Here is a 27,935-nt window from a genome sequence, read left to right on the forward strand (position 1 = left end):
CTAGATCTACTAGTCCTTACACATAGTTGACTGTGCTCCTGACGTCGGTTGACAAGTCTACCTTGATATTGGTACATAGTCATAGTAAAATAGTAAGTCTTGTGACTTTGTAATAGGTCAAAAGGTAAAACATTTAAATCAAGATTTTAATAAACGTGACTTAAATATATATGTTATAAAGCTGAAGGTTATGTTTTAGTTAAACAGTTGAAATTCTTCGATTCGGTCAAACATTTTGTTGGACATCGTAAAGTCTGAAAGATTCGTGGCTAATAATTTATATATTCATTTACGTCACTAATACAGATGATGCAAAACTCGAACAATGGTTCGATAGCCAATTCCAGGACATAAATTTTAATGACAGACTAGTACTCGCTTGTTCAAATTCGTTCCAACGGATCCATGATTCCTAATTCAAATCGAACAATTGTTCGATAGCCAATTCCAGGACATAAATTTTAATGACAGACTAGTACTCGCTTGTTCAAATTCGTTCCAACGGATCCATGATTCCTAATTCAAATCGAACAATTGTTCGATAGCCAATTCCAGTACATAAATTTTAATGACAGACTAGTACTCGCTTGTTCAAATTCGTTCCAACGGATCCATGATTCCTAATTCAAATCGAACAATTGTTCGATAGCCAATTCTAGGGCAGTCTCAATACAATTTATAATACAAAGTGGAACGATTCAATGTAAATCAACTTTTATGGTTAAACATGAAACAAAAGTTAGAAAGGAGTCACGAAGTCTGCATTCAGAGCAAACAATTTTGTTGGGCACGAAACGTAATTCGACATATGTTTTTCTTTATATTGACGTTTGCGGACTTGCCCACGATATCGACATACAAAAAGATTATAGGATAAATTTCTTTTACATTTAGCCGACTCCAAATGCTAATATATGAATAAAGTGTACTTTTAAAAATTAATTTTAATTTATTTATATATAAATAAATATAAATTTAATTAATTAATTAGGCTGTTTTTGGAAGGTTTACAGTAGGTTTTCTTATATTAATAACTGTAAACAGAAGCAGTTAATTCTGAATAAAAACCTTTTTATTTATTAATATAGATTAAAAAAGCCTTCAACTTATAAGCTGCTTATCACGACACGGCTAACATTTTCAATAAGACATTTCGGTTAATATTCTGAAAACTATCTGATTACCAAACCATTTTCAGATCGGTCCACAGACAATACTATCATTATATATATAGTCTACAATTATACCGAAAATTAAACGTCAAATTGATTGACAGTTTCCCTCTGTTTTCTTTAAGTGGGTGCCAATATTAAAATAAATTAAGTCCCGTAATTAAATGTTTTATTTGCATATCTCCATTAAAAAAGGCTACAGTCTGCGATCAGATTTTAACCGAGGTAGTTTTAAATTCGGAATCGTACGTAAGAATTGAATAAAAGCGCTATGACCAAGTAAAAAATCTACGCAAAGTATAGACAAAAAAACCAGTGCCGCTCGTGAAAACGGTCTTAGCTTGAGATTTCCGTACGTTTCGTTATTCGTTTGTTTTTGTCTAGCAGACAAGTAGATTGATCCTTGACAGACACGGCTTTTTGTGCCTAAGGTATCCGGGTTTCCTCGCGAATGGTGTTAATGCCTACATAGACAGATATTGGATAGGCTCACAGCTGTGGATCGATCCTACGGCCTCAGGAAAGAGAGTTGCAGGCTGAACACAAAGGAATCTATAAACCGTAAAAACAAATTTTTTTTAATGTAAAAGGAGGCAAACAGGCACTCACATTGCCAGAAGGCTCGCAAGTGCGTTGCCGGCCTTTCAAGAATTGGTACGCTCTTTTCTTAAAGGACCCTAAGTCGAATTGGTTGGGAATACTTCAGCCGGCAGCTGGTTCCACATAGTGGTGGTGCGTGTAAAAAACTGCCTTAGAAAACGCTCAGTTGAGGAACGACGGACGTCGAAGTGATTCGGATGGTATTTTGTATTTTGCCTTGACGTCCGATAAGGAAACTGAGCAGGGGGTATTAGACCGAACAACTCCTCTGAACACTCTCCATGGTAAATGCGTTAGAAGATGCAGAGAGACCCAACATCATAACATGTTTTTTTATCAGAAAGTGAAGGAATGTTCCTTACCAACATTCAGGCAACGTTAGTGCAGAGTAGGTTACATGAGTATTTTCTAAATCCGTTTAGTTACATCAGAGTAAATCACATTAAGCGATAAACACTATTGCAAAATACATAGTATTTAATTAGCACGTATAAATGTCTTTGAAATAACATACAACGTTTTGTAATACTATATATTTATAATATTTCATTTATGCCAAAGTTTATTAACATAGTTTTAACGTTACCATCTCTGTTATAATATATAACTTACAATCACTAAATAACATAGGTAATAATTCACGCATACAAAGATATACAACAAAGAATTAAATGAATTCGAGTTGTCAAGTTGATACTCAATACTCCAAGGATAAAATATTTTTTTAATGAATAAAAAATAACAATTGAAAACTGTGCTATGTCCGCTTCGGAAGTTGCCAGTTCAATTGTGGTTTATGACAACGTGAAACCTTTTGAATTTTTTTGGACACCGGATGTAGGCTTTGATAAGCAAAAACTCGCAATAAATTCTTCATAGAGTATTTTTTAAATTTGTAAAAACTTACGTTTCCGAGAAATTTCACTTACTAATTGTTATAAGAAATATATTTTGTTATTAATTTGTATTGGTAAGACTTAAACAATCGTAACCTTAATATTACACTACAGGACGCTTCTTTAACTATTTTTACAAATCGGTACCTCCTTATTTGCACAACTACAATAAAACGTTTTAGTCGATACCAACTTCCGAGCAATAAATACAGATAAAACAACTTTCTCTGCAGCTGTGATACTTTTGACATTTAACACCTTTTGTCCTCAGTCACCGTGACCACGCACGCTGAAAGTCACGCGAAACGTCGGTAAAAAAAAATTAAAATTTAGAATTATGTAAATAATTATAAGTTTTAATAACGTTATTAACAGTAGCTCTCAAAAATAAATATACCTACTATGTAGTGTCCAGAAGCAGCACCAATCACTAACTATATAAAATATGTATGTATATATCATTTGGGTACCACAATTCCCGTTGTAAAGTCGTAACTCGTGCGCGATCATCATTGTTCTGATAGCTGAAGGGCAGAACCAGTTATACAGTTATATTTTTGGATCTATTCAATTTAGAACAATGACTGCATAGACCAATTAAGTAGACTAAGTCCTATGTCATAGAGGTCATCAGCTTCCGTTCGCTTTATATGCAGGCCTTTGCACATTATTTTACCACGGAATTAGTTGTCTTTGGTTGAAGCGATATTGTATAACATATGAATTATATATAAAAGTCCGTTTTTATATTCGTTATAGTAATCAAGGTTACAATAAGGAGATACAAGGATAAGGGACAAGCTATAAGTGTCCATAAACGACGAGCGGTGGTGAATATCTTGAATGTAGTTGAAGCGAGAGAGATAGACAGGACTGGTGTGGAGATCCATGATCTCTGCCCCCCTTTGGGGAAAAGGAGTGAATATATAAATAAATAAAATACAGGTGTTTATATACACTACATTGCGCACAAAACAGCTAAAAATCCTACATTAATACAAGATTAAATTAATACAATGTAACACACAAAGCGTGTATGAGTACCTTCTATAATTACAAGATTATTATGTTTGCCCAATAAATACTTAGCGTTAAGTCTCGACTCTGACGGTAAGATTTAGATACATACAGGTCCATAGTCATTGTTCCTCAATCTAAAGTATGTGTAGAACGGTAAAAGGCAATATTAAATATCCCTTTTCAATTATAACTTTTCTTTTTCCACAAGTGTTTGTTCGCATAACTCAGGGTCAGCACCCGGCAGCCGCAATGTAACCTTCAAAACAACGGAACTCGGAACTAATTTCCACTTGAACAATTCACGAGTTCACGCGTAATAATTTATTTAACGTAAATTAATATATCTGTTACTGCTAGGCCATTAGTAGAAATGATTAAACACACAAACATTCAAACACTGTAAATGATCTAAGTTATTATACAACGCTTTTTCTCCTTCCTAGTCCCTTTCATCTTTAACCACTTCCTTAAAAACAAAATTGTCAACAACATTTCAAAACTCACATTACATACACTTACTAAAAATCGCAAAGAATATCTTGTCAACCTGTCCTATATACAGAATGTAATCTTATTCTGCAAAAATAGTTTATATATAAATTTGTATTATGTAGATATCGTAAAGGCAAATACAGTTTATATGTTAAAAGGGAGAGACTGGCTGCCCACAACACAGGGAATCCTGTATATTGTGTATAATAAAGTTTTTCTTTCTATTTAACACAGTGTTAGATCTTTATTGATTGATGGTTACAGATGAGATCTTTAATCTTCTACAAATAATTCGGCAGGGCTACTCTGTAGATAGGAATTTTAATAATTGACTCAATAACATAGATACGTAGTAATGATTCCATTTCCTTAGATTTCTAAATAGAATTATATCAATATCAGTAGCGCTGTCTCAAGGTTGGTGTTTACGGAAAGTCTATATTCGGCTTTGAAATTCAGTACTACGATCAAATTACTAATTGAATTAGTAACTGTTGTGTCTTGCCCATTCTTTTGGAACGAGTAATTTTTTTAAATATTTTTAACTTGTAATTTTGACTTTCAAAAGATCCTATTTGTAATGTCTAATAGGCCTAATTGAAATACATGATTTGACTTTGACTACTATAACATCACCAATTATACAATTTAAGTAGCAAGAGATTCTGTTTTTTTCTCGACATTAAAGTTAATATGGAAGTAGCATTTCCTCATTTTTAAATAAGGCTTTAAAGGTGCTTGTTTCGTAACATCCGGCACTTTGTATAATGCACTAACACTGTCTGGATTGACGCCAGCTCGCTTATGCAATATTCTGAAATGGCTCTATTTTAAGGAACACTAATGCACGTATAAAATGATATATTTTACAGTATACTTATAATTGTAAATTAAATTTTAAAGTACCCAACAGAAGGGAGAGAAACACTGTCTCTGGGCATCACAATGTAAACAAAAAAAGACAGAACAGAGAAGAAAACTTTATTTAAAAAGACTTATAGTCTTTATTATATGACTATAAGGAACAGACCATGATGCCCAATCATCACAACAAACTATCTGAAAGAATTAGATGGTAAGATACTGGATACTGGATACGGTGGATGCTGATTTCTTGATGTCTTAATCGGGACAATCCAAAAAATACCTGCTTATTAAACCGGCGGATACAGTTTGGTAGTATCGAATTTATCCTCTACATCCAAAATTAAATTACGTTATTACGCTGCATAAGTAAGTATGATCTGTCTTCAAAATCTGTCAATAACATAGAACACACCGCCGTATCCATAACAATGTGGCACGGCATTAATGTTACTTAATTCAGTATGTCGTCAAAAATCTTCCATTCGATTTGGGATATTTTAACATATTCACATATATTTGGCACAAATTGCTGTTATTTTATTCCTCAGACATACATTATTCAAAGACTTTATACGGATAGATATTAAAAGAACATTATCATAATTTCTGTATTCGCGAGGTCGTTGAACTCAAAATTGCATAGCGACAGAGAATACTGAAATGAATATGACTTTAAATAAAGACTGATAGAGTCAATATTTATTGGTATATGACCTTCACCGTCAATTGTTTTGAAGCTTCACTGATTGAAGTAATTTAGAAAAATTGCATTGGTTTCAAATCACGTAACAACTTGTCTAATTGGTTAGAATTGGACATGATAACCAGCCAAGGACACTGTTATTGCGTACCAGCTGTGTGTGTGTTTCGCTTGCAACATAAGCGAAACACACAGCCGTGTCACAAAATTTCAAATCGAAGTTCCCGATATCATATACGCCTAAAATTTATCTAACTAAGTCTTGGCCTTAGATGTTGTCCGATTCTTTATTTTTTTTTGTTTTTTTATTACAGGTAGCTGATCAGCCAAATCAGACACAATTTTTTTTATATATACAGTGGAATCTCGATAATTCGAAGCTCGTTAAGTCGAAAAAAAATTGCCATTCGCGCTGAATACGAATTATTTATACTCTATAACTCGAATGTCAAAACGGAGACTCAGTAAGTCGTAGTTAGTAAAATAATGACGTCTTACTTGGAATTCTCCGAAATAATAGCAATAATATTCAAAATGAACATTCGGGTTGGGGCTTCTAATCTATTGTTTTGGTCTTGCTCGCGTGCAATGAAAGAATACAATCATATTTTTTTTTAATGTTCAGTTTACTTAATTAATATATAATTCGTTTTAATACGAAGTTGGATTGTGATTCAAATTCGACTCTACAAATGGAAAAATACACATAGAAATCGCGGCTTCGTAAGTCGAAATTTCAGCAGTCAAATCATATGTCGAAGTTCTTGTTAGTCGAAAACTCGTTAAGTCGTTTTTTTTGCATTTCCCTTGATATTCGAGCTATCGAATTTAACGATTTTTGGGTTTGTGTCATGCCGGTTTTCTCCCGATGTTTACCTTCACCGCATGAACAACTGTTTATTGTGTACAGGGGAGGACAGAAAGGACAAGAGTTCACCTATGAGGAGGAGAAAATCACGAACGCCGTGAACCATGCTCTCCATAAATGCACAAGAATGGGGACTGTCCGTGTGATTAGTGATAGATTACTAATTCCAAAGTGTCAACCACGACTGCTCTGTGTAGCGCGCACTAATTATGTATTGATTATTATCTATATTTTTGTCCAATTAAATTCATATAATGGATCTAACATCGTTAATTTTGTGGTTAAATCCAGTTTTTAATTGAATCCCCTTTTGACAAGAAAATGCCCACAGTTATAATTTAAATTAAATACGATAACGCAAAACATATACAAAAAAGTAATTTATTATATTTTTAGTTAAAAAAAACATTATTAAAACTAAGGTAATCCACCATTATCTTATCAACCAGATATCACAGTGATAAATTGTATTCGTACTAGATTTTAGACCGTCTTGTCAAAAATAACAAAGTTCTATTTTAACTAGTTCACGTCATATATAAGCAACATGACTCTAAATAGCTCAGCAAAACAATGAATTGTTTGGAGTTAAAACAAAACACGACTATGTACCCTATTAATAATTTTTTTAAACAATAATTTCATTTTACTGGAAGACTGAGACTTAGTGAATGGTGAATAAATCAAGGTATAATACGAACAGTGTAGGTTTAGTTCAATATTGTATGTTCCTAAACCTCCTCCAGTCGTGGGTCTGGATAATTCAGCCAAGAACATGAATAAGACCGTATATACTAGTAAATAAATAATATTTAATACATTTAAGTCTCTTGGAGAGCCATCAACGCTAATATGAAAGTAATCTCCCTACTGCACGGTGTTTCCGGACCGACTTTTAAGAAATCGCGTTTTAGGATTTCTCGTAAAACCGTTCTTTATAACAACACAATTGAAACGGGTGCAAATGTACGCAAAACTAATTATGGACTTGACAAATCATTTTATATTTCACACTTCAAAAATATAATTTGAGAAATCTCCGCGTTATAGGGGGAGAAATACCGCGTTATTATGGGTAACCAAAAATTGCGTGATTTAATCTTTTTCAGTGCATTTTGGTGATGCTTTTAAAATTAATTACTGTAAGTAGGTTCACGACCTTGGAACCGTTCGGTATATTTTCGGTATCTTTGGTTAAAACACACAAGAACACAGCTTCTATTCTAGAATAATTACCGCAAAACATTGCCCTTGTATTTGTATAATCTAGCCTACATTAAACTAAAATCTAGAACATTCTATTTCGGTTTCGCTACCGAAAATAATAATTAAGTTAAAATCTTGTGCAAGTAACTGCTTTTTTTAGAGATTCACACGATCAGACGATTGCAAATCTAAGTAATGTAAAAATCTCAGATATAAACTATACCAAGTTACTGTTATGGCCAACGCTATACATAAAACATATATTATTTTAAAAAGAGAAAGTTTTTGATTACCTTAGTCTTAGTTTTTTGTCCTTTGAGATTTAGCTTGATTATTTAAGTGTTGGCCTAATGGCTTTAGCGTGCGACTCTCATCCCTGTGGTCGTAAGTTCGATCCCCAGCAGTTCACCAATGGACTTTCTTTCTATGTGCGGATTTAACATTCGATCGAACATCAAAACATCGCGTGTACACACAAAAAGTCGACGGCCTGTATCAGGCACAGGACTCTACTACTAACGTTCATGAATTAGATAAAAAAGTCTGAGGCTCAGACCTAAAAAGGTTGCTGCACCGGTTCGAGCACAAGCATCATCAATATCGAATTCAAATATTTATTTTGTTTTATTTTTACTCACTTTTTGTTGTGCAAAATACAGGGCACATCTTAAACACCGTGTAAATAGCGGGGCTTAAATAAATATCACGTATCTTCAATAGGCGAGATCACGTCTATCTTTAGCTAAAACCGTAATGTGGACAGTTATCAAAGCAGAATAACCAGTGGAATTCCAAAGCATCATTTATCATGAACAATAACCTGCCAGTACGCATAAGAACTATCCCGTTTTATTTCCAACAATCCACCTTTTACTTAAAACTCGATTAATAGGAGTCATAAATTGCGAAAAGGCCGCTATATATATATATATATATATATATATATCCCGTCCTATGGAATATCCTACACCTCGGTAGCGAATATTTACAACCTTTCTTCTATGGAACAGGGGTTAATCGGGCAGGAGGCTGAGCTAATGTTGACTGATTCTCTCGTCCGCAGACACTGCCCGAAGGCTCACAAGTGTCTTGTCGGAAATACTTCAATCAGACAGTTCCACATTGTGGTGAGCGGCAAAAAGTGTTTGAACGCTCAGTTGTATATATATTAGATAAGGTAGTAAAATAGATTGACCAGCATGAGCTCAGAGGGCACGGAATTTGTCTATTGCCAGAGCTCGCCAAACTCGTGCTATACGAGATGTCGTTATACAAATCTACCAAAAACATACGATACAAGATTCTTAATATATTTTATATATAAGTGAAAAGAGTATGACAAAACATTTACAGAAGGATAAAAAACCGAACGGAAACTAAGGCAGCATTTGGTGACTGAGACACGCCATGATTTGAGTCAAGACAATCCCGTTCACTCACGTTGTTTTCCTTCGTGAGTTAATTGCACATACAAAAGTCCACCGGTGCCGTGACTGTGACTTAGAGAAAGATATAATAATAAAGTATGAATCTCGGAACTGTTAGGCTAACTGTTATTATTAATAATACCTATTCATTGGCGGTTCAACTATAATCTTTGACGACGTACAATGATTAGCAAATGGGTGCAATTAGAAATAATTATCGTTTGAAAGAGAACTTATTAGCGAAGTCTAACCATACACTTTGCATACACATTAGCTGTTACATATATTATTAGAAAATGGATTCATCGTATAATTTCCAGAAACGTCTAGATATTGCTATTATTATGTATTCTTAGTAAGTGGGATGTCAGTTGTAATTGTATATCAATCAAATATTTTCAGGGGTCGAACAGACTGTATGGGTAGCTTGTCATGTGAATGGATCTTACTAACAGCATCGCTTATACTATAGGGTCCTAAAAAGTATTTCATGCCGTGTTCGTCATTCTAACCTCGATTTCGCCAAGACTGAGGGGCAAATATACGTTTTGATTTTGAAATAGTAATATAATTAGTAGTAAAAGGTAGGTAGTAATATGTAAGTTACTATTTTTTTGTTTTGTGCAAGGAAATAAATAAAACAAACCTAAAAATTCTTGTATTGTGATTTTATACTCTGTGCATTTTTTTCATATTATGTTCACATTTTTACCTTTTCCTGTTATTATTCTGTGAACATTTAACGATATAGATAAATAATACTAAATACTTTATTTATATACTATACATGGAATTGATAACCTCGTTCGATTGTTTTTTTTAAAATTAAAAACAGGTTAAGACAAAAGAAAATTTGCCTGACAGAATTTTCTAACATATCAAACTTCACGTGCATGTTAATTATATTTTAACTTATATACTAAGGCTGCGTGTTATCGACATCCATACTTACTCATTCAATAAGTGAATGCATCATAAGGACCGTTTCTGATACACGCTTAGAACTCCTATACAATATTCCAACAACGTACTCCTTGATTTTCCTAATACTGACTTTTAAGATTTGATATAAAATAGTTTATGTTAAAATACCTACAGCTATGCTTCTAACAATTATTTAAACGTAGCAGTAATTTATAATTAGAACTTTAGAGGTTATTTATACTACAATCATTACAAAAACACGTGTTCATATCAAGCAAGATACGTTTTCAATTAAAGTGCGCAAATATTACTGGTATACTCAACAATATTTCGCGTTAAATTTTACTACCTCAAAAGCGTAAAAGCTCTATTTTATTTGGAATGTGAATTTGTTATTTTCATCATGAAATTACCCACCATGATTTTTTAAATTATCTATAAGGAAGAATAAAACAGTTACATCAGTTTTATAGAAAATTAATTAAATAATGGGAGTTGGATATATTCTTCAAAATGTTTCACTTCGAAATAATATACAAATATATAATTGTATACAAACATGACAGCAGTATGGTAGACAGGTAGATAATACATTGGGAAACCACACATAACACGACGTAAATATTAATAATTATAACAATGAAAATTATACAAGAAAAGTATAGCAATTGTTTTACTATATTCTTAAATGATGCGAAAACGCAGGGAATCCAATATTGGTTCCGGGAGCTATTAGGTTAAATACCTGGGAGTATTTAGGATAAAAGTTCTGGGAGTAGTTAGGTTAAAACTTCTGGGAGTTTTTGGGTTTAAAGTCCTGGGAGTAGTTAAGTCAAGAGTTCTGGGAGTAGATAATTTAAAAGATCTGGGACTAGTTAGGTTAAAAAATCTGAGAGTAGTTAAGTCAATAGTTCTGGACTTTACATATTATAGACTGTTTCACCTACTATTTTGCTAAATTCAGCTTTAATAAACAAAAGCCAAACTTTAATAAGCAAAAGTTTAGTTTGTTTAAATGTCCTAAATACGTTCGATTCGGTTTAATATTTCCATTGAAATTTTGTTATTGCGTCACCGAAAATTTAAGCTTCATACATAATGCAGTCATTATTGTCATTAAATAAATTTAATCAGTCCATAAAATTTCACAAAGTATTCTACAAAACTTTTCCAAACAATTCCTCGTTTATAAATGATATAACTTTAAAATTGCTTTCTACATTTGTAACAAAAGACACTGGCAAATTGCCATAATGAGGGTCGTGTTTTATTGTCCATATGCTAGAATAATTTAGGTCTGTGACCTAATTAACGTGACCTATTCTATATAAACTTATTAATATTTTACGACACTAATTTTAAGCGTTCGGGTTATTATATATGTAATGATATCGGAGGTAAGCTTATTTATTAAATAAATTGTTTATTTATTAATTTATTAAGTGCTAAACCACATAATAAACGACTTCAGAGACTCAGTGATTAACGAGCATAACCAATCTGTTTTGTTTAAATTATCAATGTAGCAGATGAAAATTAATATCAGGACCAGTAGCGCTTATAGATTTATTGATAAGTCGAAAAAAAAATTATCTACATTGCGGTGATCGTTATATATTTAAAAACTTAATATATAGTAGACTTGTGTCTTACTCAAAATTATTAACGTCCAAATTTTACGGTATACTGATAAATCGTAAAATTACAGACACGTTTTACTATTACAAACATAAATTATAATGATTTATTTATGAATAATAAAAGTTTAACTATATGTTTATATTGAATTTAAATTAACGTCTCGCATTTATAATAAACTAAATTTTATGAGGCAGTCTAAAATAAGCGATAAGTAGCACTTTTTTTCCGGATTGAAGCTATATATTTTTATAAACTTATAATTATTTTACAAATTTTTAAAATCGCATGTTTTGCAGCGTGCGTGGTCACGGTCAAAAAGTATCACAGCTATAGAGAAAGTTATATTATCTGTATTTATTCCCCGGAGTTGATATCAACTAAAAGATGACGGATTTTTGCAGAAATGACTCACGGTATCCTCTATTTTCGCGGATTGTTTGTCTCGAGGTTTTAGTTTGGATATTATTGGATCCCAGGTGTTTGATAATTTTATCCAGGCCATCTTCTATATTGAAATTGGGGTGTAATTTTATTTCAATGGCTTCGCGTACCAAGTTAATAAGTATAAGTAAATTATAAGTTTATAATAAAACAAAGCTTCATTCCGGTAAAAAAAGTGGTTTCTTTTAATTGGTAAAAGTAGTTAAAAGCACTGGACTGAGTTACTGGAATCCAATATGCCTCTATTTTTAATAAATCCAATTCGTTACTGACATGAGTTACAAGCCCTAAGTTTCGACTCAGAAGCATTCCCTAAGAAACATTATAGCGTTAACAAAGTACGCTTTATAAAAGAACAAATCTAACAATTTATGTCAAACAAAAGGTGGTTCTAAATCACTCAACGTCACACGATACTTCCATTCTATTGTCATGTTAAGAATCTATTATAACAGTATACAATGTGTGTGATAACTTTTGTCTAAATATAGATTTCTTTCTTCACACACGAGACCGAACTTTATTCAACGTGTTAAATACACGATAACTCGTTACATATATACATGTACATATACATACAAACTTACTATGTTTAAACCTCAATAGACATGTATGAAGAATGCATGTTTGTAACGAAAAAACTTAAAATTATTGTAATAATTCTCAAAATTCTATAATTAATTTCTTAAGGCACTCCAATTCTTAAAGGGCCGGCAATAAACTCGCGAGCGCTCTGGCACTGAGATTGTCCAGTTTCAATTAATATCAGGTTAGCCTCCTGCCAGTTTGCACCCAGTTATATAAAAAGAGTATCTCTGAGGAAATATAAAAAAATTTGTAATTACAGACTCACTTTAAAATACATTTTTAACATAAATTCAATTGTTTTGTGAAAGTTTTCTATTTAGACCAATCTATAAAATATTCATACATTTTCTTAATACTTTGGTTGCAATAACTTTGAAGAGCCTTGTCTAATTTATGCAACGCGACACGTAAGTTCTAGTGAAATTCGTCGTACAAATATTGCGGAAGAATGCTTAAATAAATATAGTTGAGTGTAAAGTAATGACTAGGTTACTCTAACTTTAATATTATGTTAAGAGTCAAAATCCTATTAAGTACTGCAATTAGTACATTATTTATTATTGACTATAGAACTTAAAAACAATTCAAATTAAACATTCATAATTTCAAAACCCTTCTTTAGCATAAGATGGTATCGCAGGCCTGTAAATAGATAAACAAACTAAGGTTTTTACGTATCAATCACTTTTATATTACATAAATACACATATATTTCGTTCGGAATCAGTCGCCAATGAAATTAAACGAGAAGACATGGGTCCTTTCTGATATGAAAATAAATTTATAATTAATTAAAAATTAATAATTTACAAGTTGTTTTACACCATAACCTATTCCAAAGCAATCTTTTATACGTATTACTCTCGATAGCAACTGTCAAACGGGCTATAGCTTGCGTAATTTATGAGTTAGGTAAAAATAATTACCAAACTCGTTATAGATATTCCGGGAAAACAAATAACAAGCGTTTAACGAACTCTCGGAGACGTTAATACTTGTGTGGAAATACCACTTAAGGTCTCATTGCATCTGGGTTGAACTAGTTTATATAAGATGTATCACAATATGATTGTTAAATATTAATTTGACAACGAAAACGTTAAAGATTGTAAATTAATTTTAATAAACATACTCTGAATAATCACATAATAAATATCTACTGAAAATATCTTACAACCGAAGCTATTTTAAATATTAAAGATAACGCTTTTCTAATGCAGTCTACTGTTTGTCTTTTATCTATGGATATTAACCAGAAACAATTTCATTCTCCTACATCGCATACTCGAATATTTTATGAATGTAGCAACATCGCATTCTCGATTGTAATGAATGCTAGATTAACTCCAAAAATTACGCTCATTTGGCCTTGACTATTCCGTAACCCCTGAATATGTGAGACACACCTTCTGTTGAAAACTAGTATGGGAAAAAAACCGCCTTTCCAACCAGGTCATCTGTCTTCTGACTGAAACAACTATATATCTGTTCCAGAAATGCCAGGACAATAATGGTTATGGGAGAGCTGGGAACCCTGACAGGTTATTTTTATGAATGAATTGTTGTCAAACGAAAAAACACTTTTTTTTCATTCGATAACAATAGTCTGTGCTAATATCTTAATTATCCTGTATTACTAACTAAACCTGGTATTAGAGTAAATATTAAATAATTTTTAACATAGCGTGTATCGGAAGTATTACACGCCGACCTTAAGTCGTGCTATGTGCTATTTAACCTTTATAAATATCCGGCTATCGTTCACGGTTAGGTTTAATGCCAATTAAATTCTTGTTGCAATTATCATTCAATAATAAAAATTAAAAACAGATTTACATACACAGGAGAAACAGGGGATAAGAAACGCTTTCGGGGCAACGTACTTACTTGCGCTCTACGTTTTTAACGCTTTCCCTACAGGAGATCTTAAAGTCAAACAAATTTAAAAAAATAAAGCAAGTATCCTACTACCAGTAGAGTCTTGGTTTCGATTTATAAAACCTTAAATTTTACACGTCAATAAAATATGCATGAGCATATCCATCATTTGACTTCATATTATATTAACTTCGGAATCTTTTGAAATAGTTTTATTGTTAAACATTTTAACGGTTTGTTGTACGTTTGTTGTCAGGTTAAAACCTTGACCAATGACCTATTTTGTTGATCGGTACACAGACACACCCTTTCTCAAATATTCATGCGATTCGAAATCACGCGACGATGAATGAATGACGTAATTATTTGAAGTTCATAGAAATGTTGATTACTATACCATTATAACAGTTTAATGCCTTTTTTTAGTACATATAAAATAACTTATACACGTTTACAATTGATTAAATTTATAGAAAATGCTCAAAGGCTATACAAAATTTAATTATTCGTTATCTCAAAAGCAGTGTTGGCTTAGTGGCTTTAGTGCCATACTCACGTGCCACAGTCTCATACACGAGGTTTGTCTCTGGTTATACATCGTGAAAATAGCGGCATGGTTTTTTTTACTGATGTTCTGTCTCAACTCCAAAAATCGACGATATATATCAGACAAAAGACGATCACATTCTTGTCTTTGAAATGAAAATGTTCAACATGGATGCAATCTGGAGCCAAGACCTATGGTTGTTAACGATATTAATTAACTCGTGCATGTTGTAAACTAAAGAATTTTTAGTTCCAATAATCCTTATTGAAAAAATTAACGTTACTAAGGATAAAATATAAGAAATTAAATGAGGTATTTTCTTCAGAAACGTGCGGTTATAAAGGAAATAAGGCTGTTACAACACAACTAACGTAATAAACAATCAGCCGAAGCGAAAAGTTGTAATATCTTTTGTCACGGTGTTTGATCAGATTTTTATGCTTTTGGGTAATGGTTTTTAAAGGCAAAATATCTAATACTATATTAACGTCTATGATGAAGGAAGATGCTCTTCCTTCGATGATGGAGAGGAAACGGAGGATCCGAATCAGTCTACCAACTACCAGGCCCAACGCCCCCAGTGGCTAAGGAGATGAATTTTATTTAGTTGCAATAAATACAGATAAATAATAACTTAGATATATAATACACCAAGAATGGAAGAAAACAATGAAAAGGAAAATAAAAAAGGACACATGAATCACGATAATTTCAGTTAAATCATAATAGTACTAAAGTTAGGGTTACGATGATAGAGAAGCAGCTAAGCGGTCATATATGGTGAAATCCATAGCCTTGCTGAAATCATAAAGGATTTGCCAACAGTAATGTGATGGGATTCCAATGATATAGTTTTCAAAACAGAGTATGCTACGACTCCATAAGGCAAAGGGTCGAAAACTCATAAGTAGATTCTGAGGTTGATATTCAGAAACGAGATTCAGCACCTTTTATTCAAAACCTTTTTGACGTACGAGAGTCAGGCTTCGGCTTATCTAAGATACGTCGGTTTCCTCGTGACGTACTCCTTCATCTTACGACGCAAGTATTGCGCTCTAGTATACAATATATACGTAAGCAATTGGACTTATTACTTTCTTACACTGAATCATTCAATTGTTTATTACTTTCCTTGTGTGAAACGCGATAATACAATTTCAATAAGAATTTTACAAATGCATTGCTTTAATTAAATACAAACTTTTATCACATATCTATGTAATTTAGAAGCAGACATCAAAGAAATTGATATATTAAAAAAACAAGTGATATCAGATAAAAGTTGATAACGCGTTGATGAAACTAATTTAACAGACTGGTAATAAAATTCAATGTGATGAAGATTATTAATTATTATTATCAAGTGGAACTAAACCTAAACTTTACGAATAATTATTTATACAACAGCAATGCCGTTACAGAATACCACATTAAAGTTTATGTTTATATTCCATAGATTAAATGCCACTTTTTAAATCTATGGAAGCACAGACTATAATAAATTATAAATCATAGTCAATATTATTTGTAGAGCTTCGATCGTACACCTGCCTGCTCAAATATTCAATCATATGAATGTTTACTTACGTCCGTGATTTCACCATAATGAAACTAAAACAATATTGAACGAGGAAATAACACATATATTGCCCATTATTTTTAAGAATAAGTTCCTATGAAAACTGTTTCATTACTTGTACTTTGTTATATGTACTTATAATACAGGTGGGGTATGAAAAGCCTAAAAGATGTTTAACAATATTTATGATTTAATAAAAAACGCGATTATTATTACGCAAAACAATTTCTAATTATTATCTGAACGATAAGCATTCAAGATTACCTTTATTGCACAATCTCGCTCTGGCACTTGTGATATTATTGATTCCTCTAAAGATAGACCGCGCCAATAGGGCTACGTATAATTTAATTGATTAATAAGAATTTTCAAACAAAGAATATTTAGATTGTGAATTTTCATGAAATTTAACCATATTTTATAAATAACATGACATTACAGCACGCTACATTCGGGCGGGTTACTAGTTTGCTTACAAATCGCACTAGTAGAGCATACTGTTCTAGGTGTATTACAACTTTCGTGAGAATATCCATGCAATGTGCCGCGTGAGAATATAGTTTGCGTGTCACAGTCTTTACATTTGAATGATAAATTACGATTCCAAGTGGTTTAAGTGGGCTGAATCAACGACAAACGAACTGTAATATTGATGACAGGTTTTCTTATTGAATTATGCAGAACGTTAAGTATGGGGTTGTAAACCTGAACGCTAAATATTGTATTTTTTACGCAGTTTTATATCTACTTTAATATCGTATTATTTTTGGCAATGGACGTCATTGGCAATGGCGTTTTTTCCTCAAGATCATAGCCAAAAATTAACAACCGTTATGGTCAAATTTTATATCTAAATCTAGTATACACGAACGCCGTACAAGGAAAATGTGTTACAATATATCCGAAGCACTACTGTTTCATCATGGAAGCGTAAACATATTTTTATATTCATATAACTTTATCAACGGTAGTCTCATTCTCGTTAGATTAAATTTTAAGGAAGTTCTCATAGGTTATATTTTCACTACAGACTTAAGGATTTATTCCTACCCGAAGAAAAATAGACAATATATATATATATATATATATATATATTACATCAGCAATAATCCTACACTTGAGGGTTTCCTAGGTTCCGAAGCCCGACGTAACGTAATAAACGAACAGGTTACCACTGCATTGCGATTTAATTAACGTTGTAATTAAGCTGTAGTAAATGGAAATATTAAATACGCACTTTAATAACTTCTTAACTTTGTACACAAATAACTAAAATATTTCTACGTACATAGAAATATATTATTAGAAAAAAATATTTTAGTATATGGTCTTTTCGTTGGACTGAGACGAATTTGGAGACAATAGGAGATATTTCACGTCGTACGCAAAAGACATAGCCGGATGTGGAACGGTGAAAGTGTTAGTATTTGTAAAGACATTCAAGTATTTGTTAATTTTTGCATCACCTACTATGTATTATATTTATTTTGATTACATATTCTTGTCAATACCGCGATTTTGTGTAAATAGCTGTAAATGGCCCAATAAGTATTAGCCAATAATTCAACCATGTATTTTATTGTTACCCAGTCGTACAAGAGTGACATAAATCAGAGAAAATTCAATCTTATTTTCTGGTATAATATACATTATCACTTAACAATTTTCGTAATAAGTATTTTACAATAATCAAACTGATTTATAGTTTTGCTTAATGTCCCTGTCCATTATCACTTAATATTATTTAATAATAGGTAACATAGAAAATAAAAAAAAGTAAATAGCAAATTTGAGTTCTGAACAATGTCTCTTAACAGTTCTTTTTGTACTGCTAATTGTAAGGTAATTACGAGTGATATTGACAATAATGACAAACAATGATTATGTAAAGAACCTTATTAGCAGCAAGTACTTGCATGCAAATAAACAGTTTGTTGAACCTGATGATGTAAGTGACATTCAATCACTACATACCCACTGTTTACTAAATGACACAAATGATTTCATAGTATAGGCTCTAAAAGCAATATTTTTACTCACGTGTATAAATTGTAACTACAGTTTGTTAAATCTATTAACCTTAGGCCAGTTTTATGTGGGTGTGTGTTGCCTTAGCTGATGTCATTTAGTGTGTTTGTTGTTTATTTTGTGATTGATTACAATAGAAGATAAAACTAATTTCGAAAATGGAATTTTTTAATTGTTGTTCATATTATTAACATGGTAGAGGAAGAATTTTGAAGAAAAACCTTGAACTCCATTCATGAAAAAAAAAAACAATTTTGGAGTTATGAACCTGCAATAAAATAAGGTACTTACTTGTTATATACTCTGCAATATGAATTGTTGATTCTTTTATCTGACATATGCCTCCTGCGATCCTCAAAAAGGTCCTTGATAGCAGTCACTGTTAGCACAAATAACACTGGTAGCATAGCTACTTCCTTGCCAAATGCATTTACAGCTGGCACCCAGTTCAGTAGCACTATGAATATAAAATACACATTTGCAATCCGATGGAATTGTTCAAACAAGTTTTTCGGTAAAAATGAGAGTAATGTGTATTTTGTAGTCCTGATTTTGTTATTGCATCTATGACCATTGGGATGATCTTTAGGAGGTGTCTTATCAGGAATAAGATGGTTAGGTATGACAATAAGATGTCTGTTGTCAATGGCTGGTTGCTGCCTCCGCATAAGCCAAAAAACTGCACGTTGCCATCGAGGTACCACAGATGCACGTCGTAAAGTATAAATTGAGTCTGACCGCGAAGCCTGTCGGGAATGGCCTCGAACTGATGACAGGCGAGGTTGGGCACTAACAGGAGCAGCATCTCTGTGGCCTGGAGGTAATATGAATTCAGTCCTACTACCGGTGCGGCTGTGGCCAGGCCCAGAGGAAGCTCGGGCTCCTTCTCCAATCTGTCCATGGGATAAGGCACGTTGATGGCCACGCATAGCCGATTTGAGCGGGGGCCTCGAGGTCGCTGGATTCCCAGCCAATATGGGAGTTCCTCCATGGCTTATAGATCGGGAATGTCCTTTTACCTTTGGAAAAAGATACGTCTGTTCTGGTACCCCCGGCAAACTTGGTACAATCGAAGGTGTCTCTCCACTGCCTTCTGTTGACATTTTTAATCATCTGCAAATCGGAAGAATTACCTTTCCCTTTCATTTAAAATAACAATATATGTCCATTTAGCACTGTTGTCCCACATTAGTCATTAAAAACTGGGCCGTAAACATTGAAGCATATGGTTTTTATTCACCTGTTCACGGTGGCATTCATCAGTCATCACTCAAAATTTTGGAATATGCCAAGCACGGAAAACGCGATATTATGACGGTATAAAAAGGATAAGAAGCACATATTAATTTTATTTAAATGAAGATATTATCAACTAATCACAATTTTGTTTGACCGCCACGAAGAGAAAACAGACGTTACAAAACGTATTGTGTGTACAAGACGGAAACTCAAAATACATTGACACAAAGTACAAATTGACATCATCTCGTCCGGACTTGTCTCATGACATTTGATTTAACTGATGTCTTCGTTCTGCTGACACCTCAAAAGATGTTAAGGCTTGACATTGACGTCACCTAGTATTGTTATAATCCCACAGACAGTATTTGATTTTCGCGTGCACTATACGTTTAGGTGAAACTATTAATACATATCCGATTTTATAAAATTATTCATGTTACTCGATATTTCGGTCGGTGAGAGACATATATACATCAGATAAATAGGTACACATATATATGTGAGTATATACTCAAGATATATAATATATTATTTCTCATCCTCATAAACGACAGAACCGATTTTGATAAATCTTGCACTGTTCTCTTGGAAAACACATATAATTGCAAACCCTTATTGCTAAAATTGTTTTTAATAAAGCAATATATTATATTGAATAATTATTAAGAATTCACAACTTAGAAATTATTTAGTTTTTCCGGAATATTGGCACTGCATCTTGTAGACGTCATCACCGGTAGACATATTTGCTAAATAATCCGACATATTGAGTTTGACGTTTCTAAATTGCAATTTTGCCCGATTTTGCTTGCATTGATACAATTACTAGGTTTGTCGTTTAAGATAGATTTATTTCCATCATGGATGAAGAATACGATGCGATTGTCTTGGGTACAGGCTTGAAAGAATGCATTATAAGTGGAATGCTTTCCGTGTCCGGAAAAAAAGTTCTTCACATTGATCGCAATAAGTATTACGGAGGAGAATCTGCGTCAATTACCCCATTAGAAGATTTATTTGCTAAGTTCAATGCCCCTGCACCGGATGAAACTTATGGACGCGGTCGTGACTGGAATGTGGACCTTATTCCAAAGTTTTTGATGGCAAATGGTTTGCTTGTCAAGCTTTTAATCCACACGGGCGTCACCCGGTATTTGGAATTCAAGTCTATCGAAGGAAGCTATGTGTACAAGGGAGGAAAAATTTCAAAGGTGCCCGTCGATCAGAAGGAAGCTTTGGCCTCCGATTTGATGGGTATGTTTGAGAAGAGGCGTTTCCGCAACTTCTTGATCTATGTTCAAGATTATCAGGAAGATGACCCTAAAACTTGGAAAGATTTTGATCCATCTACAGCGAATATGCAGTCCCTTTATGAAAAATTTGGGCTGGATAGAAACACACAGGATTTCACAGGTCATGCACTAGCACTGTATCTTGATGACAACTATTTGCAACAACCAGCCAGTCAAACAATACGACGTATAAAACTTTATTCTGATTCCTTGGCGCGTTACGGTAAGTCGCCTTATCTATATCCTATGTATGGTCTTGGTGAACTGCCTCAAGGGTTTGCACGTTTATCTGCTATATACGGAGGCACTTACATGCTAGATAAACCTATTGATGAGATTGTCCTTGGTGAAGCAGGTAAAGTTGTTGGTGTGCGTTCTGGCAATGAAATAGCAAAATGTAAACAAGTTTACTGTGACCCTAGCTACGTTCCTGACCGCGTACGTAAGAAGGGGCAAGTTGTAAGATGTATATGTTTGTTGGATCACCCAATAAACAATACTAAAGATGCTCTTTCTACTCAGATCATCATACCCCAAAAGCAAGTGGGAAGGAATTCTGACATTTACGTCTCTGTTGTGTCCTATACCCACCAAGTAGCAGCCAAGGGCTGGTTTGTTGCTATGGTCTCTACTACAGTTGAGACCAATGATCCTGAATCTGAAATAAAGCCTGGCATTGATCTGCTGGGCCCAATCAGGCAGAAATTTATTTCTGTGACAGACTACTATGAACCTATTGACGATGGAAGCCAGAGTCAAATCTTTATTTCTGAGTCTTATGATGCTACTACTCACTTCGAAACTACTTGTCTAGATGTGCTTAAAATTTACAAGAGAGGTACTGGTGAAGAGTTTGATTTCTCTAAAGTAAAGGTAGAGTTGGGTGAAGAAGATCAATAATCATATATAAAATCATATTAAAATATTGCTTGTTACTTTTGAAAATTTGTTAAAAACTGGCTTCTATTATATTTAATAGGGATTTTTGGGTATGTGTAAGAGATTAGGTGAATGCAGTAGCTATGTGTATCACTACAGTGCTCCAGTCAATGATTTTGTTCTTATAAATATAATATGCATAATATAAGATTTGTTATTTATAGGGTTTTACCTTTCCATAATAAAGATGCTTTTATATTATTATTTAAAAACCAAGCCTAAGGATTTTATCTGTACAAGCAGATGTTTATGTAAATATTGTTTGCATTCCAGTTTTGATACACTATAACAGTATAACTAGTATCCATATCATACCTATGTCAACTAATGAATGCTCAGTGTTCATCATAAATATTCTTTGTATGATCATGAATTAAATTACCTTATTATGTAATAAATTGTTTTATTTATAGGTTCAAACTTATAATTTAAATAACATTTTGTAGAAATAATATCACAGTAACCAAATACTCACTAAGGAAGATTTACAAATTTAAAACATATTTAATGGCATACAAATTATCATTTCTGCAGCCTATAAAAATGTAATCACCATACACTGCAGGTGTAGAAAATGTTTCATTTGGCAATTGATAGTCAGCAATAACAATTCCTGTTTCCGCTTCTAAAACACTTAGTATACCATTATTTGAAGCAGCTATAATTAATTTATCACTTAAACTGCATGGTGTTGAATAAACTGGTGAAGATAGTTGAGTTTTCCAGTTCAAATTTGGCTGGAAATTTTTTATATTGATACAGTAAACTTTGTTGTCATGACATCCAAAAATTATTTGCCATCTCAGTTTATCTATTTCTTTAACAAAAAGAGATGAAAATATATTTCCTTTTGCACCTTGGTATTTCCAAATCTGAAACATTTTAAATCATTACATTAACACAACAGTCGAATATATAAAATAAAATGGGAAACAAAAGTTGAAATATATAGTTTTAGAGAGTATGAGAGAGAGAGAGTATGAGATTGATTCACACTAATGATAATATAATGGTATCAATATGAAATATATGAATAATGAAAATAATAAAGTAAGTAAAGAACTGTCTATGGGTGTTAGCTCATTTAACATAATTAACTAAAGCAAACCTTAATTCCTTTTTCAACAGTCCGACAGTGTATTTCTCCATTGACTTCAGCAAAGATGACGTATTTGTCATTGTCATAAAGTACAGGAGCAGCAAATACAGGGCTGCTCAGTGTTCCACGCCATGCTATTATCTTTGTTTCTATATGCGTGCTTGCACATACCCCTGACAGTGTGCCAAGCAGTATAAATTCTTTTTTAGCCAGAACTAAATCAGCTGATATTGCTTGATCAGCCACGTTGATTGTTAGTATTATTTTCCCAGTCTGTAACACAAAGTAAAACCTAATTATTGCCCATACAAAACCAAGCTTTAATAAATAAGACATTAATGTATTTGTTTTAACAAGGCAGGTGAAGTTAATAGATATATATAAAATAAGCCTTGAAATTCGGCAACTGTAACCATTATTAGATCACTAACAAAAAGAAGTATGGGATACTCTAAGTTACTTGAATTTAGGACTAGGATCCTATTAAATAAGTTCATACCATAGCATCAATGCATCTTATACTTCCATCGTAAGCTGCAACATAGAATTGTCCTTTGCAGAATGTTGCTTTGCTTTTGATCATAAATCCAATATTTATTCTCCAGATTTCGACACAATTCTCCAATTTAAAACAAACAATTGTTCCATCGTGAGCTCCAACAATGCCACAAGGAGCAGTAAGAGGTGCTTCATTACAACAATATACAGAGGCTTCCACTCGAGATTTCACTTTAATCAGTCCTTGCATTAAGCCACTGATTGCATCAACAACAACAATTTTTCCTGAGTGACTGCCTACTGTCACATATAATTTGCTATGGAATAAATTGTGATTATGATTGGTTTTTAAAATTTAAAAATATTCAAATCAAAAGCTGCAAATTGCAGAATTTTATCTTCTATAATCACTATAGAAGTTACTAGTTACTTTTAAATCACTGATAAACCAACAATTAATCACTTTAAATACACTTTATATTATATATAGAAGAAAAGTATACTAAACTTACTATCCATGTTGAAACAGAGTGGGCGAAGCATCTACACATTTGCCTGTATCAAATGACCAGGCAACAATAAAATCTACTGGGTTTAAACTGGACGAGGTTTCCATTATCTTCTTGATGGAATGAGATGCAGAAAAGTGGCTTTCTGATGTTGAACGAGTCCTAAAAAAATTCTTCTTAGAAAAAGAATATTTTTGTCTCTACTAACAGCCAAAAGGGCCTAAAACTTAAAATTACCTTTTTAAGCGTTTTTTAGTTTTATTTTCCATGTGTAATTCCTTTAAAGCTGTTTGCATAACTTGGTCTATTGTGCTCTTTTGAGTGAGTAAATAAGGCAAAATAAACTTTCCAAATTCTGGACATGTCAAAGAAAGTTTATTGCACATAGAAATTGCTAAGAATGAAGTTCCACCAAGTGAGAAAAAGTCTTTATCTTTTATTTCATCATATATAAAAGTTTTATTCAAACTAACTTTTAATTCTTTCAAGAGGAGTACTTTTAAAGAACTGACTGATTGTGGTAGTGGCTGGACTTTTTCAAACATTTGAGCTAACATTTGTCTTGATATTTTACCATGTGAGTTTGTTGGCAGATTGTCTACTCGAATAATCTTATCAGGCCAATGTTTATCATCTAGTTTGCATTTTAAGAAATCTGATAACTCTTGGCTAGTTAGTGATTCAGATGAAAAATATACAACAAGAAGAAATGGTTTTGGTACCCAAACACATGAACATGTTTTCACTCTGGGACATTGCATTATGACAATTTCAATATGTTGTAAGTTTACTTTATGGCCAAATCTTTTTATAATATCATCTCTACGCCCTCTATAGTAAATAGTACCATTTCTAATTTCACCAATATCTCCAGTATCAACAAACTTCAAGGAACTTTGCTCTTCAGTACCAGTACATTTATTTAAAACAACACATTTCCTTGTTTTACTCACTGAAATAATAATTAAAAGAATTAGTATAGATATCAGTTTTGACAAGAGATTTTCCAGCATGAAGTACTCACTTAAAACAATTTTTCCAGTATCAGAAGTTTCTTTAAAGCGCTCTACAATAATATCAGTTTCTGATAAGCAGTTACCAAGGGGTACTTCTAAATCTGAGATGATTTTATTAAGATCTAATTCTGCAACGCTGGCCCAACAAGACATTTCAGTTACACCATACAACATAAATAATTTTGTTTTATTCTGTACATGTTTTAATTCTTTTAATCGTATAATTCCATTTAAAGGCTCACCTCCTAATGCCAATACCTTTAAGGTTGACTGAGGGGAAAAAATCTTATTTCTGATGTCTGCATTTGAAAACTGAAAAAACTTAGATGGTGTTGTTTGCCAAAATGTTATGGCATTTTGAGTATTTCCAGGGAAGAGAATGTCTGGTTTTTCAGGAGCAATAAGAAGTGAAGCACCATTAATACATGTTAGAAGAATTTCTATCATTGATGGATCAAATGTCAATGGAGTTGAAAAGTATATAACATCTTCCTGTGTTATATCAAATAGTTTTGTTAAATCATCTACATTGGGTTGTATACACTGTATTGGCACTTGAATATGTTTAGGATCTCCAGTGCTTCCTGATGTCATTGCTATAAATGAATATTCTGGGCCATATTGTGAATTTGTACTACTCAACTGAAAATTGAATATGTGTAGTGTTAGGTTAAAAACTACAATAGATTTGTCAGGTCTTCTGTTAAGGAGTGTATTAGAATCATTTTCTGTAGTTTTGATTGAAATTATGAAATTAAACTTAATTTCATTTATAATTGATTCTAGATCTTGCGATGGATCAAGGAACATAAATGTTGTGCAACTTTTATGGGCTCTGAAAAAGTAGGAACAATTAAAATTTAAAAACAGGACACATAATATAATAGAAAAAGTATAAACTTACGCTGCTATCACACAAGGTACGATAATATTTCTCTCTGAAATTAGGCCAACTATTCCTTTGGTACAGTTGAGTTGTTGTAAGTTTTGTGATATATATTCACATATACCATACAGCTCAGAGTAAGTGTAGGTGCTATAATAGCCATTATTGTATTGCCGGATAGCGATATTTGAGGGATAAATTGCACAAGTTCTAACAAAAACATCATAGTAGCCTCGTTTCATTTTATATTTTAGATATTTAATAAGTTATTGTTTTGGCAATCGTTTCAAGTACAGCGAGTTTTCTATACATGATTAATGCATATCATTAATAATTTTCAATTTAGTTTTTGTTAAATAAAACAATTTAAAAAAATGTAAACTAAATATTATACAAGTTACAAACTTGAAAGTTTACCAGTTGTCAGTTCTCATTACACAACGTCAACGTCGCCTATCTAATTTGTTTTCTTGGAACTATAACTTAAGCATAATTGTCAATTGTTGTTTTCATGTATATTTTAACAGAATAAAGTAAAAAAAGTTTGTCAGTTTCTGTTTCTTCTACAAAATTTACTAAAGTAGTGTGTGTGTTCTCATATTTTCTATGTTCCTGGGTTATCAACGGTAGTCTATAGTATATCTGTTATGTTTCCTTTAACTGACTAAATTAAAAGACCCGGTTCGTTACAAAATATAATAATAATCAACTACGCCCGCAACTCTATATAGCTACTTAAATTCTATTTGGTTTAAACTTAACAGCTAGCTTCAGTGTTGTATCACTCAAGTATATTGCAAATCTGTTATTATTTATATGTAATAATGATATATAAAGCTTAAGCGTTTGTTTAAAAAAGTGTATTCGTGTTGGATAGTAATTTTTTTTACATTATTGTAACGTTTCAATACGTTATGTGAAACATGGCGTAATAATAGCAAGTTTTGTAAACCGAAAACTTAAAATTTTTCTTTGAACTGAATTGCCAAAAAATGCGAAATCAGATCAAATGACGCCATTTTTGTCTTATACACCCGTTAAACTATTATTATTAAGTTATAACAGCCGTATAGTAAGCCTGTTAGTGATTAAAAAGAAAATCGATCGAATAAGACAGTTTCTTCCCAGTCACTCTACATTCAATTATATGTAATTTATTTATTTGTATTTTTTTATTGAATGTTTTAAAAAGTGTACTTATAATTAAATTAATTTTGATTGGATTTGAGTTAATTTAAAAAGCATACTTATCAGGGGCGGGCCCTGTAATTTTATGAATACTTTTTAAGCAACTATAATACTTTGATATACGATTACTACGTACCAGTTTAATGCCAAAGCGAAACATAGATGAAAAAATATGAAAGTGAAACTGATGGTATATGATGTTTTTTTCATAGATAAATGAACATTGTCTAGAGACTTCAATCTAAATAACTTAATTTGATTTTGTAAAGCTTTAAAGCTTAGTAAACTTATAATACTCAAAACTTAATTTAACTTGGTTTCAATATCACGTAAGAATCTTTTTAAAACGTGTATAATAAAAGTTACATGTATTTCTCGTTAGATTTAAGTGT

At 32.5% G+C, this 27,935-nt stretch overlaps 3 protein-coding genes across 4 annotated transcripts in view; 1 reads left to right on the forward strand and 2 right to left on the reverse strand.

The window, feature by feature from the left end:
• Positions 1-20,339, reverse strand: part of LOC123712032 (phospholipid-transporting ATPase VD) — a 55,868-nt gene extending 35,529 nt beyond the window's left edge. Inside the window, exon 1 of one of the 2 annotated variants that reach the window (XM_045664947.1) lies at positions 19,166-20,338. In XM_045664947.1, coding sequence (XP_045520903.1) covers positions 19,166-19,977 — 812 coding nt within the window. In that variant the 5' untranslated portion in view covers positions 19,978-20,338. Of the gene's footprint in view, positions 1-19,165 lie in introns of both variants that reach the window. The other variant, XM_045664948.1, reaches the window with a different exon arrangement.
• A 516-nt stretch (positions 20,340-20,855) lies between these two features.
• Positions 20,856-22,741, forward strand: LOC123711670 (rab GDP dissociation inhibitor alpha). Its single transcript, XM_045664352.1, has one exon. It carries the CDS (start codon positions 20,977-20,979, stop codon positions 22,306-22,308), a length of 1,332 nt encoding a protein of 443 aa, XP_045520308.1. The 5' UTR covers positions 20,856-20,976; the 3' UTR covers positions 22,309-22,741.
• Positions 22,737-26,767, reverse strand: LOC123711669 (beta-alanine-activating enzyme). The gene is made up of 7 exons (XM_045664351.1): positions 26,374-26,767; positions 25,478-26,304; positions 24,691-25,405; positions 24,457-24,615; positions 23,946-24,261; positions 23,456-23,719; positions 22,737-23,219 (listed from the first exon to the last, which is right to left on the reverse strand). The coding sequence occupies exons 1-7, from the start codon at positions 26,595-26,597 to the stop codon at positions 22,833-22,835; spliced, it is 2,892 nt and encodes a 963-aa protein (XP_045520307.1). The 5' UTR covers positions 26,598-26,767; the 3' UTR covers positions 22,737-22,832.
• Positions 26,768-27,935: the final 1,168 nt, after the last annotated feature.

Source organism: Pieris brassicae, chromosome 7, assembly GCF_905147105.1.
Source record: "Pieris brassicae chromosome 7, ilPieBrab1.1, whole genome shotgun sequence".
Taxonomy (NCBI): Eukaryota; Metazoa; Arthropoda; class Insecta; order Lepidoptera; family Pieridae; genus Pieris; species Pieris brassicae.